Source organism: Syngnathus scovelli, chromosome 1, assembly GCF_024217435.2.
Source record: "Syngnathus scovelli strain Florida chromosome 1, RoL_Ssco_1.2, whole genome shotgun sequence".
Lineage (NCBI taxonomy): Eukaryota > Metazoa > Chordata > Actinopteri > Syngnathiformes > Syngnathidae > Syngnathus > Syngnathus scovelli.
This window is the reverse complement of record NC_090847.1, coordinates 10320178-10337970: the sequence shown is the minus strand read 5'-3', so window position 1 is coordinate 10337970 and position 17793 is coordinate 10320178. Positions and strand designations below refer to the sequence as shown.

General features: G+C 41.1%; 1 protein-coding gene across 5 annotated transcripts in view; it reads left to right on the top strand.

The window, feature by feature from the left end:
- The window catches only part of pcdh19 (protocadherin 19), a 58404-nt gene that overhangs the window by 24533 nt on the left and 16078 nt on the right, over positions 1 to 17793 (top strand). For all 5 annotated transcript variants that reach the window (XM_049747336.2, XM_049747425.2, XM_049747181.2 and 2 more), the window contains 2 exons: positions 4559 to 4617; positions 8437 to 8609. In XM_049747336.2, the coding sequence (XP_049603293.1) occupies positions 4559 to 4617; positions 8437 to 8609 (232 nt within the window). The remainder of the gene's footprint in view (positions 1 to 4558; positions 4618 to 8436; positions 8610 to 17793) is intronic.

The following is a 17793-nucleotide window of genomic DNA, read 5'->3' as shown; positions in this document are numbered from 1 at the left end:
TATGTATAATTAATCACATGTCTTCCGACTGGATGTCTACGGAGCCTCTAGGCCTGAGTGACATGGAGACAAGTCTGGACTATTGTCTGAGTCTCACAGTAAAAAGACAAGTAGTTATCATAGGCACTTTTCTTACATAGATGGTATGTGGGGGTTTAGCAACTTATTAAATCGATTAAGTGATCGTAAAAATTATGTCGATTGTGTGGAATTGAATTTTGATCAGTAGTGAAACAGCAAAATTGAGTGCACTACTTGACTGTAAATAATAGGGGAGCAATCTTTAGTCTGAGTAAGAACAACAACGTCAAGTTTGCTAAGTTGAGCTACGTGGAAGCTGGCAGGGAAAACAGAGTTCGGAATATTCAGAATCACCTCAATATCCCTCCCCAGCAAATTTGTTTCTGAAAGACACTGACGAATAAATGTCGTCTCTTGGTCCGAGAGTAAACTAAGGTTGACTTTTTTAGCCTTTTTGTCCATTTTACGAGTTTCGCAATTGATTGTCTTTTTAGACCCGGTGTGTGAAGTATTTGTTCACCTTCACACGGGAAGGCTAAATGACAAAGACTGAAATGCAAGCAGGAAGTGGTGCTGTGTTTACGTGCCTGTGTCATTGTGTTTGAGAGGGGCCATTATTTGGTTTGCTGGGAGAATACTCGACATGTACCGCACCATCAAGGACAAAGTGATGGCCATTGGCTTTTCCTTCCATTTTTTCAAGCCACAGAAAAAGAGCTGACTTTTAACACATTCTCTCAGCCACAATAATTCACTTTGGTAGCATGATTAATTCCCGGACGCGGCAGCCGGGTTTGGACTAAATTGACGGGTGATGGAGTGAAATGATGCGGGGAACGTGGCAGGTTGTTTGTCACATGTGTACCCCTCTGTCACAATTGATCGAATATAATTTGAGCATGTGAGGGAGCCCGTTGATATTAAACGGGAATAACTCTCCGTATTCATCAGGGCTGACTCCCCGCAGCAAGCAGAAATAGAAAATGTAATCTCATCCGCAACTACGGCTATGGCCTAAAGCTCTCTTCCACGCTTTTTCACCACTGATCCTCCCTGAGGGGTCTTGGCCTGTCTCAAGGAAGAGGGAAATCTATAATCCAGCAGATGGCCGAGGACCTATGAGAATTTCTCTTATCCGGGAAAAAGGTGGAATAGTTGTGGGCGTCCGGGGCAAGGGTTGCAGGGGGTTATGGTAGCTCAGCGGTATGCGGTAAACAGAATATAGTAAACTCTTCACTGAGTTGGAGTGGTCTTTGTCTTTCACATCACCACAATAGGGCTCAGTGGCACGGCAGGGGGCAGACCTACAGGTGAGCCAGTCGCCTCTTTAAAAGCGCATTCCCGCCAAGTCGGGGGATTTGGGGACGAGAAAAGCTCAACAAGGGGGAGCGTCTGTGTGTGCAAAACCGTGTATTAAGACTCAGTTAAATTCAGCTGCAGTCATGAGGGAACGCAAACATGTGCGTCTGCATCCTCATGAAAGCAGACTTAGGACAAATACACATTCCAGCTCAGTTTTATTGGACACAATGTTAGCATCCCATCCATGCAGACATGCCGTCTACCAAACGATTGTTTATCAGCATCACAGCGTCTTCTTTTATCGCTACTTTGTTTTTAAACTGTAAATTGTCACGGTCAGACAAAAGAGAAAACGGGAGAAATTTCTCTACCTATAAATTGAACAGATTGCCGGTGACACCTTTTATGCATCCCTTTTTTTCAGCATCTTATTAGTGCCTATTCCTCCATCTGCCTATGTTTACTCCAACTTAAATGTTGCGGTTTTCCACCACCAACTTGGTAATTCATAGAGTGAGGCAGCGGTGACATTCTGTCTTTATCTTCGTTCTCCTTGCTATCTTTTTGCAAAATCTGCTGAGCTTGTCGAGTGATTACTTGTAGAAGAATTGGCACTGCCCACCCCACCCTTACTCTTTTTCCGACCGTACGTCCGGCGCTGCGAGGAAGGCAAATCAAATCTTAGAGGAGATTGCTTTTTCTCTCGATGCCAAAAGACGAGTCCATTGTCCTGGTGACCCCGCTTTTATTGAAGAGAAAGATGCAAAGGCTAAAAAAACCAACAACTATGGGGATGGGATGTGGAGGGTGATGCTTATATGTCCTGCAGGTCAACTCTCGCCCATTTCCTCCCATCTTGAATCCGCTCCCTCTACTCCCCTCCTTACTTGTCGTGACACAGTGATCAGTCACATTCCTCCCCGCAGTCCTCCAGATGAAACGGAACAATAATTATGGGAATAGAGTGGCTCTGGCCGCCAAAGCGGGGCCGCTCAGATCACAACAACACATTGTCCAACCTGATTAAGGAGCCATTTGCGGCCTCCCCCCGTCTCCTCGGCTGCTCTCGGCTGCAACTTGACCCCTCGCAGCAAGACCTATTGATACGCCCTCTGATTTGAGGTCGTCACGAACGTGGGCGTTGTGTTTCTGTGCTGAGCATTCGTTGGAGTGAGTGACTCATCAATGTTGCTCCTTCTGCTTTTGAGGAGAAGGGAGCAGTGGTCATTTCCTGTTGAATTCTTTGAGTCAACTTAGCCATGTTGCAAGCTTGTTACAAGCAGGGTGTTTTCTGTCTGCCAAATGAACAACAGTGTTGATGGCAGGCAATAACCACCTGTGAAATAAACTTTTTGGAAATAGCGAGCAACTGAGTTGGATCAATAATTGCAGTGTTCAAGTTCATTCGAGTTAATTCCTTAATACTGGCTCAACTGAGCTCGAGTGAAGAACGCTAAAGTATTGTGAGATTTCAAGTCTTGCGCTACAATGCACGTTATTGACCTCCAGGGTTTTGAGCATATTTTGATGCTTTTGAGTTTTAAAACACAATCCATTCTTTGATGCTTGCTGAACTGTGCTACACAGAGGAATGCTGCACTCACTGTATTGTGTATTATTGCAATTTTTTGGGGGGGATTTTTCAGGTATACTTTTCTGGAAAAAAAATGGTTGCCACATTGTTAGATCATTTGGAGTTTCACCATACGTATAACTTCTAACACAAGCCGAATTATTTATTCGATGTGAGCTTTAGTGAAGAACGCTGAGGTCTCACTAGAATTGCTGGAGTCACACCTTACATGATCAACCTTTTATAGGTTTTGTCTGACTTTTGAGCTTTATTATTCCAAAATTTAAGTCGCTTTGTTTTCGATCTTAAAATGTCTGAACAAAATCTGAGTTAATTATTTGATGCTTTCTGAACTGACCTCAAGTGACGATTGTGCCTAATTGTGCGACCTTTTCCATATCTCTGTTAAATGACATGATGATTGCTTCTTTTATTATCTGTCTACGTATTGTATGCACGCTGGAAAACAACTCAGGGGCAAACAATGAAACATTAATAACCCTCTCTTTTTTCCTTCAAGGAATTGTCTCCTCTTTACAGTGGCTTGTTAAAGTTTGTGTTAAAGAAAGGGACTATGAATCATGATAACCTTCACGGCAAACGCACTGATTCATAATGTAGTGCATGTCCTTGCTTCCGTCATTACAGTTTTTCCCGGCTAAAATAACAAAGACGAAAGGAGGTATTGAAGATGTGTGAGTGTCTGCATTGACTTGGCTTCTTTGTTGTATTTTTTTGTTTGTTTTGGGATGGTTGGGTTCTGTTATTCTTTCAACATAGCTGTAGTATCTGCACAGCTGGCCTCACTCGGATGTCAAGGGGTCGACCCGCAGCGTCTTATCACCGCCTGCTATCTTCACTTTGGAATTTAAAGTGAAGCCTCTGCTTTCTTTCCTCGGAAAACACCTGCATCTGATCACTCTTTGCAGGGAAGGGTCACTTCCTGCCTTTTCACTGGACCTCCATGCTTTTTATTTTAGAAGACTCCCGTTTTTTGTGGGAGTTGACACTACACAGTGGCGCGACAGGGGTTCATACGTCCTCAGCAAATATAAACGCTGGGCGAAATATGAATGTGGGATGCCTTTGAACTTTACGCTGTAATGTGGGTCAGAGATCTATCGCATGCATATTCTGAAAAAGTCTTTTCATCTCCAATTGCGGCGTTAAGATTCCCCCAGTACGCGCTTAATTTCCTCTCCTTCTCTCGCTGTTATTTATTTAATTTTCTCCACATTAATGTGTAATGTTCTCAAATGTGTTAGAAGTAAGCCCTTCGCACGCGGGGAGAGAAGGGAAACATTTTCGGATGATAGGGGGAACTTTTCTTCTTCCACTTCTTGCCTTAATGATTCTGTTTCAAAGTTGGTGGGCTGGCCAGTAAAGGAGTGCATGTGGACCGGGGACTGATGAAACTTGTGTTCACCGCACCACTCAACACCTCGTCAGCCTCAGTGTGTTTAAGCGTGTGTATGTGCTTTAAAAGATGCAGAGGACGCTCTCCTTTGTGGAAAATAACATTCCTTATGAAAACCAATCACTGCTAACATTGTTATAGTTTCTTCTCCTATTGAAAGTATGTATCTCCCTGTTTCCACCCTCCCCACTCATATCCCCTCCTCACCAACCCTCATCCCACCCCACCCCACCTCTGTGTTCCAGACGGAGAATTATTCAATTGACTCCAGTTATGTGAACAGCAGAGCCCACCTCATTAAAAGGTACGTTTATTATTATTTTTTGTTTCATGCACCTTGCTACCATTGTTATCTCTTATTGTTTTATCTAATGAGAGCGCAGGAATCCTTGCAGCAATTTGTATGTGTTTGTTTTGGAGTGGGGATAATACGGATTGCAAAAGAAAGAAAGAAAAAAAAGAAATCCTCCAGATAATTCATTCAAATGATGAAGAAAGATGGATGGAGATGACTTAATTAGATACAACATCAGAATCTACATTTATATGATAGGAATCAACCTCAAGACCACACGTAAGCAACACGCAATGCAAACCAGTTCTTTTAAAGTAACAGAAATAAAAGTTTTTGCTCACCCTCTTACAATACAATGCCTATTAGTAATCCTTTCAGCAAGCTAGCAGTCACGCTTCTGCTAACTTAACATGCGAGGTGCCGCAGTTCCACCATATCAAATAGCAACCAATGTAGAGGCGATTCAGGGTTGCCATGGCAATGTCAAATGTTGTATTCACTTTAATCTACTGTATATGTCATTAAACTATGTGATACTTTAAAAGAAAGGGAAGGGAAGTAAACATTTTCTCCATGCGCTCTCCCTATAGTTGTGAAGTGTTACTCATTTTTCAAGACAATCAGACAAAAAAGAAATCAGGATTTTAACATAAACTTATGAACATCATCTTATCACAATCTTTTAAGCAAATTTATATGAATTTAAGCGCAAAAGTGACATAGAAGGTGTCCAGGCAGGTCCACTAAACTAAAGACCAACTAAAGTAGTTGTGGGGTTGCAATGGCAATGAAAGACATTCTGTTATCCTTAGAATCTACTTTTATCTTATGTGAATTATATGTCATCTAACCCATGAGAGACATTTGATATAAATCAAATTCTTTAAAATATAAGCTAAGTCACATTTTCATTCCCCCTGTAATTGTGAAGTCAATGTTAGGGTCTTTAAATTATTATCAAGCAATGTAGAAGGCACCCAGGTAGGTGCATCGTAAGACCTACAGAAAAGGAAATCCATGGTTCCTGTGGCAATTAAATATTCTCTGTTCTCATTATTAGAGTTTGAATTGAGGTTGTATTAATCATCGTTAATATCCCACTGAAGCAACATGAATGAAAATCCTATTTTTTTTTTTTAGCAATATGTCAGCGTATTTCCTTCTTAGGCTTCTGCGAGCAGCTTTGTAAATCTAAAAGCCATAGAGCAAGCTACTATGCAGTTTCTTGATATCAACATCATCATAGAATGATTGCGCAAGGTAGCAGTCATGCTTGCGCTAACACAACATGAGAATTGTCCAAGTAGGTCAGCCAAAATAAACCGCACAGAGAATGAGATTCAGTATTACTATGGCAATGAAAGGGATTGTATTGTACGTATTAGAGTCTACATTTAGCTGATAATTTCATACATAACGCGACACAAATCATATTATTTTGTAGCAAAAGCAACTAATTTGTTTGCTCTCCCTATAGCTGTGAAAAACAACACAAGTCATAGAACACTATGCATAATCATGACCTTCTGTTGCACCGATTATGAGAAGAGTCCAATTTATGAAAGACCTCCAGACTAGCTTATCAGAAGTCAGTGGCCCATCAGAATGAAAATTAAGATGTTACATTAAAAAATGTACAGTTGCTTTGAAGATTAGATATGATAGATAAGAATAAGAAGAGTATTTTAAATGTAAAAAACAGCTCCTCATTTGATATCTAAGTCTCAACGTTATGTTTCTATTAAATATTTTACGACATTTAACAACAGAACATGTTCAACGACCTCTTTGTTGTACATGAGTCATATTTTGGTGACATTGTAGGAGTACTATCTTCATTCACACTTTGAAAATGTTTTAGAATATTTATGTGCAAATAAATATCATCTGTCACGATACTACGGTTTGAAGGCGTCAGAATATGCCAACCAGGCACTTGATGCTTTTTTAAGGCTTATGGTTGGATAAATAACAGCTGGTCAGTTTGTTTTTATGTGAAAGTAGAGTCGATAATTTAAAACCATCATCCATGTGTGGACTCAAAAAACAGATTCATCTATTTAATTTTCCCAGCACATGTCCTTGGGGTCACGTTGGGCTAGAGGGGGGGTACTTCATGTCACTAATCAATCGCAAAGCACTTAGGGACAAATAACTATTCATATTCACACCCAAAGTATAATCCATTGCAGGGATGGGGGCCCTTGATGATGATGATTATGTATTTATTTATTTTACCCCTAGCTCCAATTTATTAAAAAAAAGGACTTTGCACTTAATGTCGGTTTCTTGTTCAGCACTTTTGTGCTGTCCTGAAATGGTCATTTTTGTGCGAGAGCTCATTATACTGAAAAAATAAACCACTATGTGGTTATTTCTGTTGTTTGCTTCAAATCTTTTGTTGCTGGGTTAAGGCAGTTGGGTTTTACATGCATTGAAATATGTATTATCAAAAGTGAATAATATAGAGCGCTTATTTATCCATATTTAACATAGCATTTTTTTTATACATCTGGTTATGTTGTATGTACACCCCCCCCCCCCCCCCCCCCCCCCCCTCCAGTCACACTGATAAAAGACTGTGGCCCCTTCCAGCATTTCAGTTGCCAATCCCTGGTCTATAGTCTTCATGCATGAATGTGGGAGGAAGCTGGAGTATCTGTAGAAAGCCCACGCAAGCGCAGGCAAAACTTGTGGTCTCCATGCGGGAAGGACTTGAGCAGAGATTTGATCACAGATCCTCTTTGAGCTATTAGGCACATGTGCTACCGGCAAGTCCATCGTGCTGCTCCAAAATTGGATACCTACGTGGGAATGCAGGTTTAGGAAATGGGCACGGGGGTCAAAATAATTCCCTCCGGTTGTGGAATAGTTTTGCAAGTGGGATACTATAGCTTCCACAATTGTCCTTTTGTTACCTGCAGCTTTGCAACAATGGGGGCTTTCTTTTGTTTGCTCCCGGCTTTGCCCCCTCCCTACAGACCCATTATGACAATTTCCCCTCCAAAGATTTCCTGCATTTATGTAAACAAAGAGCATGGAAGTGCAGATTCCCACAAAGCAAACCCCTCAGGAGCCCAGTGAACCCCCCTGGTCTGATACAGGTGCAATTACAGTGATAACATCAGAAGGTCAGCATTATCCGCCGCTTCAGCCTCGCAATGGGGAACGTTCGGCTAATGTTTGAGGATACAGCTACCTTGGAATGTCCTTCACTCCTACCTCCCACTCTCTCGCTGCTTCTTCTTCCAAGAACACATGTTGATTTATTCCCCTGCTCTTTAGTGTTGTTTATAAATGTGAATTTGTTCCGGTGGGATGGTACTCAAACGAGGGGAAATCACACTGTTACTGTGCAGCTGTTGATTGTTACTACCCCCTCCCCTCCCCGCCACCCACCACCCATCCTGCTTTATTGACTGCGAGCCCCCAGTGCAAGGCAGATGCTCGGTTTGCATGCCTCCAGCGTTTCCGACATCCATCTTCCTTGCCGGAATTCCTGATTACTGCAGTATTTGTCTGATTGAAGTGAGCGAGTGCCTCCCTGTTTGTTCAAGATGCCCTTGAAGGCAGCGTGTCCATCCAACATGTCTTTGCCTGTTGCACCAGGGAGATTCGTACAAGCTCTTTATATCACGGTTATTTCAAGTTGAGTGTTTTGCTAAGATTTATTTCAAAGCCAATGATTTTTTTAAGTTCAGAATAGGTAGAAAATAACCTCATAAAAAGCACCCTGGGAGTGAAAACGATGGGCACCTCCAAGGCGAACATGTGAGCGACGCTGATGTGACAGTTAATCAACATCTTTCTCGGTCCTCCCTTGTGCAGCACGTCGACATTCAAGGACCTAGAGGGGAACAGTCTGAAGGACAGCGGCCACGAGGAGAGTGACCAGACCGACAGCGAACATGATGTCCAGCGAGGACACTATATCGATACGGCTGTCAATGACATGCTCAACATGACCGTGCCTCCCAATGTTTGCCAGCTGCCAGACCAAGGTAAGACCACATCCGTGTTGTTGTACAACATAACAGCCAAACCATCTTCACCGGTGCAAAATGGTGGCTTGTGGATCTGGTTTGTGTTTTCACCAATGGGTGTGACGTGATATCATAACAGTTTGATCACTTTAAACTAGCTGAGAAATAAAACAGTGAACAGCAATGACTAGTCAGGTAATGACCAATCAGGGCTCACCTGTTTTGAGACTTTGGTCATGTGATATTTGCATGCTGAGTAACGATTGGTCATTGCTTCTTTTGTGGACCGTCAAATCGATTTTGTGGTGTCAATGTGACCTCCAATCTATATAAAATGACAAGAGTGTCATGCCAAAGGCAATGGGGATTTATACATTTGAACATATACTTTATTAATATGGAAAATTCATCAATAGTTCAATTTTAAAAAATGGAACATATGTAATAAATATGGTCATCCGTTGGTTGTGTGGCAGTTTGCGAAAACGGAACAGGCAGGTTTGTCTTTTTTATGCTCCTCAGGCTGACCTCAAGTAATCCTGGGGTGATTCTGAAAGCACTTTTATTTAATTTATCCAATTATGTTAATGATAAACTGTTTAAATGGTTGTATAAGGTTTGGTTTGCTTTGTTTGCTCTTGTTGTCCTTAATTAATTCTATAATTGTCACTTCAAATAATGCAGGACATAAAATCAATGTGAATGTGTCCACAGTATTGGATATTGTAGTAGGACAGAAGTTATTTTGGTATCCTCAAATCTACTCTCACAACTTTCGACAATTGGATTGGGAAAAAAAAAAACACATTCTACCCTTCTGATGCAACCTCAGGCAACACGCATTGATTGACAGCAGCTATGTTTGCGTTTGAAGGCTCGTCGAATCCCCACGAGCTAGCGTGGCAGCAATTAGGCTCACAAAGGTGGACTTTTACATATCTCCACGAGTCCTGATCCATTATTCAGAAGGATCATTTAGCCGACGAGTTAATGTTGATGTTTCATATCTGACTGAAGCGTTTAAAAAGACATCCCGTCGTCTGGCAGGAGTCAGTGTAAGGGGTCGTGTTGGTGCTTAACTGCTGCCACTCACACTGGAGAGGGAGGATGAAAATGTCCGTGGCCGGCCCAGATGTTGCCGTGCACCTGGTAGCCATTTAAGACTCGCAGGAAAACACCACAGTTGCACAAGCGTCCACTTTGGGTAAAACTTTAGGGTGACCCCTGTTTCCCTTTTGAGCTCGACAAAAAAGGTTTATTAATAGCTGTCTCTTCCCTCAGTGGTGTTATTTTAACTCCAACCATAATAAGCACCTTACTTTTCTTCTCCCCCTTGCTCACGTACAGAATCAATTTTTAATGAGTGCGAAGGAACAAAAATCCCCTTTTATGTCAAGGAATAATAAGGCTTTCTTAAAGTTGATATAGCTGGGAGCAATTTTGGCTGAATGTGTTGTGTAAGTGGGGAATAATAACATTAGGAGACACACTTAATGACAGCCATGTAAATGGACTCAGTCGCCGCCGCCTGCCTGGCTGCTCGCCCGTCATTTGTAACAACTTGGCCGAGGTCCGCGCCTGACGTCAAAGCTACCCTCAGTAGCATCACATGCTATTCAATGATAAAAAAATAAACGACTGTTCATTATATCTCAACCTACCAATCGAGCCTGATTTCATGTAATAATTGGACGAAATTGGAGATAATGCACATCATGAGTATTAAGTATTAAGAATGCGTGGTACACTTTCATTTCAGTATTCATCCTTTTAAGCAGAACAGAAAATTGATAGTGAATTGATAGTGAAGGAGCTGTTTTGAATTCCAATCAAATCATCTTGATAGGGATTTCTTTCCACAGAGCTGCTCCCCCCAAAAATGATATTTGTTTTTCACTCTTTGTCAATAAATGGTAAGAGCCACAAGAAAATTATGAAAATCCTTGTTAAATTCACTCCCAAAGACTTAGATGTCTTTTTAGACTCCTCATATTCAATCCCAGGTACCTATCTCACCATCCATTCATCTATTCGTCGATCAGTCCCCCCGTCCGTCCATCCAGGCTACAAAAGCGTCTAGAAAAGCTACTGTAGTAGTGGGGACAGGTTTGTCTTCATTTTGAGTCCATTGAATTGACAAAAATTGGACCATGTGAAGCATTTACTTTGTGTTGGATGAAGGGAGGAATTATCAGAAGACAATTTACTGAACACACTTGCACGCCTATTGGGAGACACAGCCACAGCACAATACACAAAGACAGACAACGTTGAGAATTCATTTCCTCCGTGCACACTTTTATTGTCATGTTTTCCTGTGTTGATAAGGGCTATGAAGAAAGCAAGTGGGAAGGAGCGTAGGTTAAACTCCCAGGATTGAACAGAGCAAATATTTACCATTCCCAGTGCCATGCAAAGGTGCTGTTTGCCCAGGAGACAAGAGTTGCCTTCACACAAAAACCCTCCAAAACATCATAAACATGCCGCCTTTCTTTCATGAGGGAATCCCTTTGTGCTCAGTCAACCCCCACTGCTCTCAATCACAATGAACAATCCTTCTTCCTCCAACACATTTAATGTTTGTCACTACTATTGGACATTTTTGACCCGTTTTTGAGGGTAAAAACTGTTTTGATCTCGGCCACAGGTGTCAAACCCAGATTCGGTTCGCCACATCATTGTATGCGGCTTACAAAAGCAAATATCTATGTCAACCTCCATGACCCTTGCTAAAATCTGTATCAAAATTTTAAATTGTCATGTGCAATAAAAAAATATTTTTGGAAATTTTTGTCACCTTTTTAAAGTAACTTGAGCAATAATTTAACAAACTATTATTCTTGACTTCTTCTTTTAAAAGTAGGAATCTATCAATTTTTTTTTTTTTTTATAATGTTAGTACGACGTGTTATTTGGTGTTACCGTCATGGCGACTCTGAGGAAATGCGTAACCGCAAAGTAGCTGGCTACAAAAATGAGTTTTACACTGATCTAGGCAAACTACAAGACAAAGAGTGTGAAGGGAAGTAACATACTGGACTGGAAGGGATGAGACTATGTAAACAATTAATACCTATACAGGAGGTCCCCAAGATATTAACGCAATAGGTTACGAGAGGCAGTTTGTAAGCGGAATTGTTCCTAAGTGGAGACACACTAAATGTTAATTCAATTGTTGTTGTACAGTATTGGAGACACAATGGCAACTGATGGATAAAAATAAATAGTCAAAGAAACTAAAATTAACATTAGAAGTTAATGGAGCCATGCCATCTTTTGAAACAATGACACATAATTACTGATAAAAATCCATTTCAAGGCACATGATTGAGAATTGAGCATTAAAGTCAAAATTAGTTTTCAATCAAAATAGATACGGTCACAAAAGAGAACATTTCACTCATAGTATACTCCTCAATCCCATTCTATTGTAAATATACCAAATAATTTGTGTATTTATTATTTACGTTTCCCCAACACAAACTCGAAATACATGAATGATTTTCAAACATAAAGTCAGATGCAGATTAAATCTGTTTGTATTACTTTAATTCATTTTTGACTTGCTGTCAGCATCACACCCCCAGCTGAGAATCAACGTTCTAGTGTTTCTTAAGCGTTTGCTGAATCCCTGCCAAGAATCTTAAGAGGAGCTCTTTTTGAAAACCTCACTCTGGCCGATTAGATTATTGAAGTATTTTCAGAATAAATCACATTAAATCTCTTTCAAATCTATAATGGAATGGCTATCTTTAACACTGTCATGAACGGATGATATGGCTTAAACCGTAACCTCCGAATGAGTGACGTATTAACTATATTCTTTATTTTTCAAGTGAAATTGGACGGATTTCATTGAATGGAGCTTAAGCAATGCCAAGCCATTACTGTTATGATAAAAGCCAGCTAACAGACAGCTAGATCTTTTTTTTTTGTGCGGTCTTCTTTCTTTTGATTGTCAGCGCTCTCAAGTAATTCCTGGCGGATGTGGATGAGCCGCTGTGTTTTTACGGATTAACATCCATGTTTTGACAAATTTCTCCATGTAGGAGTAAAGTGGGGAGTATGACAGTATTTGGGATTTATGGTTTTGCAGTTATTTCAAATTTATTAGAGTGGGGCCAAAAATAAAGGAAAAAAAAGAATCTGCCCTTGTGGCTTTTTTACACACTGAGGAAAGCGAGACTGTTCAATTAGCTCGGGCAAGGAACAGGCCTCCTTTATTTTTGACATATTCCTCTCCCCCTTCATCTCTGGAGATTTTGTCTTATCTATGTGCCAGTTCCCTGAGGGGGTGTGCCTGAAGCCTGGAGCCCAGAAATGGAAGTTCACTCCATGGGCCACAGATTCCTCCATATTCCCATCTTCCATCAGAGGGATCCACTGGGTCTCACTGTTCCTAATTGAATCTAAAATCCCTCCTCTTCCTCTCGGATCGCAAACCTTTTTTTTCTGTCTTCCCTTAAACTTTGTGCCGCTCAAGCACTTCCCTTTCCCTGTTGAATTTGAAGGGGGAAAAAACGTAAAAGCACCTCATATGTTTCTGCTGCAAAACTTGCCCTAAATTCAACACAGGAACATTTCTAGTTTGCAGTTCTGTGATCTCCTAAGGAAAATGCTGACAGGTGTCAGAGTGTGCGAGTCGGCGGGGCTGTGCTGACAGCAGGGGGAGGAAGAGCAAGAGCAGGAGGAGGAGCAGGCAACGTGAGGCAGGCAGAGAGAGATGAGCGGAGAGTAGAGTAGGCAGTCATAGTGAGGGAAAATTGGGGGGGGGGGGGGGGGGGGGGGCGAGCAAAGAAACAATTCATCTGACAGGTAAGACTGATTTTGATTTTTTTCCCAGTGAACAAAACTTCAACAGCATCGAATCAAGTGTGCCAACAACAAATCATGCATGATGATATTTTTATGATCACATCCACAATCCAAACTCCATACAGGGACCATCCATTTTGATTTGCTTAATCTAATGTGGGAGCCATGGAGGCAAAATGGCCGACAGTGACAAAGAGCAGTGGGGAGGTGTAATACGAGTTAAGGAAGACGGAGTGCATCGCAGAGCGCATGTCCGACATGAGAAAAGATGAAAGCGAATAAATTGGAATTTCAAGCTGTGTCCACCTGTGTTCCACTTTCCTCCGTCGTAGGAAATGAGGAGGAATAATTAGCGGAATTATTTTTGAAGAGCCATGTTTAAGGATCCATACTGTGTGATTTAATGGTCAAGATGACAAAAATGCTCACACTGTAAATCCATGTCTATACTGTTCAGCTTAAATCGGAGGACACTGCGGACGGCAATAATGATCATTTCAATCTGTAGTCAAACATAAAATCAGAAGAAGCCTGGACAATAATGCTAAAAATAATGTGAACTACAAAGCAACATGCTCCACTGGTCTTTCATATATCAGTTGTGTGACTGACCAAACAGATTTCAAATTAACTGATTATAGGGGAGTTGTCGAATAACGCCCTGTGTGACATGCCCAATTCCAAAGCCAGTTGAAACCTGGCTTGAAAAGGTGCAGCATGAAGCTCTTTTTACTTCCCATAAGAGGATAATGTTTCTGTCTGAATGACAATTAGGCAAACTTAAAGGGCATCAAATCCACAGAATTTAGTTTTGGATAAAACACAAACATTTGCAGGCATTTTGAGTTTTTTTCTCTGAATTGGTCATCAGATAAATAAACCATGTGACAAAATATAAATACTAAAGTACTCTTTTCACATGACAGTTGCGTCTTGTGCATTCAAAATACATAAGAAGTGAGTATCTGAGACAGTGACAATTGTTTTCAATGCAAATGTTTGTTGGCAGTTGATATCCATTTTTAAACTCTTATTTGGCGGTGCTGCTCCTCTGATGGTCTGCCTTTTTACCAACTTCAACCCCCGATGTGAGGCAATGTTTTTCTTCAATATTAAACAAACAGTAACAGTAGTGTCTTGTTAATTCTGTAAGAATGTCGATAATACCTCCATCTGTCAAAATGACAACCATACGGGAACTCAAAAAATAGCAGCTTCTTCCCAATTCCCAGGCACCGCTTGGTTCAGGTTGTATTATATGGTAGATTGGTGTGGCATACTTCGCATCAACATTGTACTATTAAAAAAAAAAAAAAAAAAACGAATACGCTAAAAAAATGAAGCTGGCATTGATCAAAATAGGACAAACATGAAGTCGTTGCAGATAAGTACTTCAAAGTCTGTGATCACGTGGAAAAAAATGCCAAAAAAAAATCTCAAACATAAGTTGTGTTCATTTGTTTAAGCAATATTCACAGGTTTAAATTGGCTATAATTGCATGTAAATTACAGACAAGGTGGAGACAGCCCATAAGTATCGATTTGTGAAAAAAAAATGTTGAAACCATATTTGGACATAAGATGTTTCTGCCTGATAGCGACGACATGTAGATTCAACAACATGTAAATTGTGTTCTCCAACTCGTAAGAAGAAAAGCTGACTGGCATTTATTGCACCCTGTGGAAAAGAGGCTGCCATCATTTTCTTTGTTTTTACACATCTGAATATGTTAAGCAAGCATGTACACCACTTTCATGTTTAAAAATAGCCAAAGTCTCTTGGTAGTGGTGTTTGTTTGCTGTACTTGCTTAAGTAAATCAACAAATTCTTAAAAAAATCCCTGCCCCACCTCTCCTTTTTCCGTTCTTTACTTATTTCCAAGCGGGAATAAATCGAGGGATGTGTGGATGTATTTAAACAAACTTAATGTGTTTTGATGCTGCGTTAAGTTTTCCAAGTGTCTTTTGCTGCCGGGTTTTGCGCACGGGGACAAATCAAGAGTGTAGATTATCTCTCGGCCACGGAATGTCGTAGCACGGTAGAAGCATCACCTGATCCGAACAAAGCTCCCATGAACAAAGCCGGTGTATTTTAATCAGCTCAAGAAGAAACTGCTTATCTCCATGCACTTGTCATGGATAGCGTATTGAACATATCAGAGAGAGAAATGGGAATAGTTCATTATTTTCTAGGGCTCACAATGAGTCTGATATATCTTATAGGGGGGCCTATGCTGACAGCTCATTTTCCTCACAATCCTGGTATTCAGCTCGCGCTGTGAGTGTGTGTGTGTGTGTGTGTGTGAGGGGGGGGGGTAGAGAGAGAGAGAGAGAGAGAGAGCAAGAGCGAGAGAGAGAGAGAGAGAGAGAGAGAGAGAGAGAGAGAGAGAGAGAGAGAGAGAGAGAGAGAGAGAGACAGAGACAGAGAGACAGAGAGACAGAGAGACAGAGAGAGCAAGAGCAAGAGCGAGAGAGAGAGAGAGAGAGAGAGGGAAAATAGGCTACCGGATCTCCATTGCTTATTCATGATGCTGTGGCATGCTAGGTGTGTTAATAATCCACACAGAAAGAGAGTAAATCACACTTGTTTGTCGAACACCTCTTCAAGCCGGGCCCCGGTGGACGGCAAGTGGGGAAACGAGGCTTGATCAGGGGGATGGGAGGCAGATTAAAACTGGTAACGGCTTGGAGTTTGATGGGCAGGAGTGGATTGGATTTGGAGCCGGAGCGGAATGTTAAAATGGCTCGTGGGCAAACACTGCCTAGAGTGTTGGAGAGTCCGTTTTCAAAGGTTAATCACAGAAAGATGAGGAGATAGAGAAATGGTTAAGGAGTGGGGGACGGAGCATTTTAAATGAGGCAAACGAGTCACCTTTTGTATGCCAGAACACGCCCGAAAACTCACAGATTTTTGTACTACGTCGAGGTGAAAATGTTTTATTTTCTCATTAGCCCCATTTGGAAAAGAAGGAAAAAAAGAGTCTCAAGCAACAATATCAACAACTGACACCAACTTGAGTGTGCATCTATCATAAGGAGAAAATGTCTCCTGGACCATGCCTGACATTGTAATTGGTAATTTTAGTTATTTAATGTATTCCAAGGAACAAACAGGAGATACTAAACTGCAAAGATGAACATAAATCAAGTTCGTGCACAAAAACATGAATTGTTGATTAGAACATATTTGTTCATTCCAAATGAAGTTTGTGAAGTCTCCATGGAGACGTTCCAGTTTTGCAACCAGAGTAAGGTTTGGTTCTTCCACACCACATTCATCTAAGCCTTTTGCTAGCGACAAAAAGAGCCCTATCAAAAGAGGGATGTCTACTTCAATTAAAAAACAAGTCTAAAATCTAGCTGCAGCTGTAATTGATTTATAAGATTTGCGCAACCTGTAATTGATTAATTGCATGTTTTATTTAACTAATCTGGTACATACAGTGTGTAACGTGTATCGTTACTAAGTGGACTCTACAAAGCAGGGGTCCCCAATTCCAGTCCTCGGGATCGGGTGTCCTGCATGTTTTATATGTCTCCCTGCTGCAGCACACCTGATTCAAATGATCAGGATTGTTATCCAGTTTCTGCAGACCTTGCTGATTATCCGATCATTCGAATACATAGTATAAAACATGCAGAACACCGGACCCCGGGCACCCCTGCTATAAAGTAATAACCTTGACATTTATTATTTCCCCATCTTGGCTATGTTTACAGTTACCTTCCCTTCTCCGTGTGATGTGTCTTGTGCACATACGGTATGATTACATTAGTCTGGGTCATTGCAGGAGCAGAGCAATGTTCACCACTTCTGGGTGGCGATTTGCATGATCTGCGTGATGCACATTCAGCATAAAGCGAGATTAAGATGGCTTCCCACCTACACACTTAACACATGGTGCTGTGAGCACACTACTCTCTTCTAGTCGTTAGGACATTGTGGCGGGCCCATGCGACAAACATGCAGTTCAGTTAAACCAACTTAGCTGACTTGTTTAGTGTTTAGAATAACACTGCGCTTAGCCGACGTAATGCCGTGACACCGACATTAGAATTCCACTCCCAATGACGCTGCACACAATTAAGTCTGACATTTTGTAGGAGAGACATGAGAGTTTATTTCTGTTAGGGAAAGATCTCTGCGATGGATTAGCTGCATTCAGTCATTTAAGCCATGCTATTTGTGTGCACACCAATAGATATAGTAAAATGAAGCTTCAAATTTGCTCCACGAACCAGTTGCATTTTTTTGACCCCTCTAAAAGGCACTGCTGGTTTAAATACTAAATGGGTTAAGAAAAACAGCAGAGACAATATCAGTACTTAAAATACAAATTTGTCACTATAGGTGGTTCACATGCATGAAATGATATGCAATATGGCA